This window comes from Amblyomma americanum, chromosome 6 (assembly GCF_052857255.1).
Source record: "Amblyomma americanum isolate KBUSLIRL-KWMA chromosome 6, ASM5285725v1, whole genome shotgun sequence".
Lineage (NCBI taxonomy): Eukaryota > Metazoa > Arthropoda > Arachnida > Ixodida > Ixodidae > Amblyomma > Amblyomma americanum.
Genome location: NC_135502.1, coordinates 175981480 through 175984478, shown reverse-complemented (window position 1 = coordinate 175984478; position 2999 = coordinate 175981480). Strand labels below are relative to the sequence as shown.

Below are 2999 nucleotides of genomic sequence, written 5' to 3'. Positions count from 1 at the left end.
AAGGAGAGCGTTTTTCAAAGGAGAAAGAGAAATAAAGAGAAAAAGAAAAACGCGCTGTCGCCCCCTGTCCACGGAGCAGCCGCGGTGAGCGGGCAGAAACAAAAAAGAGAAATAAAAAAAGGAAAACGAGGAGCAGGAGGGGAGAATAGGCGCCCTCAAGGCAGAGCGGCGTCTAGTACAGAAACAGACGGTGGCGGATTCGCGGAACAGATAAGAATTATAGATGCATGTACTCAAGGGCCGCTGGCCAAAACGAGTAAACAAATAAACAGAATCAAACGCAGACAGGGCAGACTTCCCTGGAGCCTCTTCGGCAGGAATAGTCAATGCGGAATCAGCGGCGCAGTTAGCTTAACTAGAGACACGTGCACACGTGGGCTCGGTGGCTGTGCAAGCGTGCACACCACTAATCCGTTTGTCTACATCATGCAGGTGTTCGCCTTCGTCGCTAATGCCCTGCTTCCGGCGTTGTTGGCCCTTCCCCCAGCAAGCACGTCATCCACTGCAGTTTACTGCAGTGACGATCGCATCTTCGCATGGCCCCAACCCGACGTCATCACTTCATCATGCCCGGCAGCGCCTCCCCCTGGATACCATTTCCCCGGCCCATCCTGGAAAGCCTCATCACCAGCAACATCAGCCACGGGATATATAAGCAGCGATCGACCGCCTTCGCCGCTTTGTGGGCTCGGTGGCTGTGCAAGCGTGCACACCACTAATCCGTTTGTCTACATCATGCAGGTTAGTTATCCGCATTCCTTGTATGCTAAAAGAAGTAGCAATTATTTCCTAGTGCAGCTGCCGAGCCCGCAATGCTGCATTTTTCTTGTGCTTGAATGCGCTCATGTTGTTCGCTGCTTGCTGATCTTGGCAGGCGATATTGAAACTAACCCAGGACCTAACAATCTCGAGGCTGTATTCGCAGAACTAAAAAAGTTATCCGCCGGTCAAACTCAACTAATCTCCGAAGTGCAAGGTCTCAAAAACCAGCTTATATCCACTGACGGTGCTATAGCTGGTTTAAGTAAGCGCATGACCGATCTTGAGACACATTTGGAAGCCATGACAGCCATAAAATCTGAGTTAGAAATTATAAAATCTGAAAATACTCGGCTATCTCGTCAGATTGAAACCCTTGAGGCCCGCATTGACGATAGTGAAAATAGATCTCGCCGTAACAACCTCATATTTTATGGAATTCCGGATTCTAACCCCTCCGAAACGTTTGCGGACTCTGAGGGAGAGGTCATTCGTCACTGCGCTCAACACTTGAGCTTAACCATTCATCCTGAGGAAGTAGAACGTGCCCACCGACTCGGCCGCCATGAACCCAACCGCTCTCGACCAATAATAGTCAAATTTATTTCGTACAAAACAAAAGACACAATACTCTCTAACGGTCGCAAATTTAAAGGAACGAAATTCAGTGTCGGCGAAGACTTCTCCCACAGAGTTCGTAGCGTCCGCAAGCAGCTAGTCACCTTTGCTAAAGCTAATTCCGACAAATTTGCCCTACGCTACAAAACCTTGCATATCGGTCCCAGGCGCTACATTTTTGATGAGATCTCGCAAACTGTGAAAGAAATAACAATTGCTACACCACAATCAGATTAGCAATCATCTCTTCGCAAACAACTAAAAACCCGCCCCAAAAATATTCCCCTGTCCGCTGTGTTCACCAACATACGTAGTTTCCTTTCCAAGCGCGAACTTATTTCCAATATTGTCTTGTCATCTAGCAGCAATCTACTGATACTAACCGAAACCTGGTTGAACAGTGCCATCGCAGATAGCGAAGTACTAACTGACTTGCCAGACTTCCAAGTCTTTCGGAAAGACCGCCAGGACTCACGAGGAGGGGGAGTACTGATAGCGGTGAGCCAGCAGTTATCAATGTCGACAATTGACGACTCGTCCGACCTGGAAATCTAATGGCTCCACTGCCACGCTGTACCACACACGATTTTACTCGGTGTCTGTTATAGGGCTCCACATAACTCTCGTGATTTTTCCTGTCAGCTTAATAATCACGAAGCACCCTAACGCACACATCTTCCTCTTTGGCGACTTTAATTTTCCTAATATTGATTGGCAGCACCAGCCCGCACCGACAACTAATAATGGCGAAGCAAGGGAATTTCTAGATTTCTGCTACAATTTTAACCTTACTCAAGTAATATCCAAACCTACGCGCGTAACACAAAACTGTGCGAACATTTTAGACCTATTACTGACTAATTGCCAAGATAGCGTTCAGCCCATTACGTACCTCCTTGAGATTAGTGATCACAAAACTATGCATGTCAACATCGACCTTAAAGCAATTAGGCGCCCAAAATACAATAAAACAATCCGCCTTTACAACAAAGGTAATTATGATATAATGAATGCCGAACTGACAACGTTTTTCGTAAGTTTTTCCTCAAGTTTTCATTCACGAAGTATTCATGAGAACTGGCTAGCATTTAAGAATAAACTTGATGCCCTAGTCAACGAATTCATTCCCCAAATAACTTTCCACGCTAATCCACACAAACCATGGTTTACTAAAGGTCTTAAAAGGTTGGAAAATAAAAAGAAACGCCTGTTCCGCTCAGCAAGAGCCCATGGAGCGCAAAGCGCATGGGCGAAGTACCGCGCTGCGGAAAAATCGTATCAATCTGCTATCCATAACGCAAGCACAACTTTTTTCATCAAGACCTTCCTAATATGCTCAGCGATAACCCCAGGAAGTTCTGGCAAGCCGTAAACCCTCATCATGAACACACGGTTACCCTCAAAGACGAATCAGGCATGGCTATGACCGACTCTGAGTGCGCTACTTTATTCAACGCAGCGTTCTCATCCGTCTTTACTAATGAAACCGATACGCAACTTCATACATCTAATTTACTCTTTGAGCATGCTATGCCGGTAGTCGCATTTTCCTCACTGGGTATTGCGTCCTTAATTAGAAACATGGAAATCTCATCTTCATCTGGTGTAGACAATATTAACTC

At 46.2% G+C, this 2999-nt stretch overlaps 1 protein-coding gene across 1 annotated transcript; it reads left to right on the top strand.

The window, feature by feature from the left end:
* The first annotated feature begins 410 nt into the window (after positions 1 to 410).
* LOC144095057 (uncharacterized) lies at positions 411 to 1877 on the top strand. The gene has a single exon (XM_077628864.1). The coding sequence runs from the start codon at positions 427 to 429 to the stop codon at positions 1612 to 1614; it is 1188 nt and encodes a 395-aa protein (XP_077484990.1). The 5' UTR covers positions 411 to 426; the 3' UTR covers positions 1615 to 1877.
* The last annotated feature ends 1122 nt before the right edge of the window (positions 1878 to 2999 follow it).

Bases quoted from the DNA above. Each gene is read 5' to 3' on its own strand.
- LOC144095057 (XM_077628864.1), top strand. From the start codon at position 427: ATGCAGGTGTTCGCCTTCGTCGCTAATGCCCTGCTTCCGGCGTTGTTG.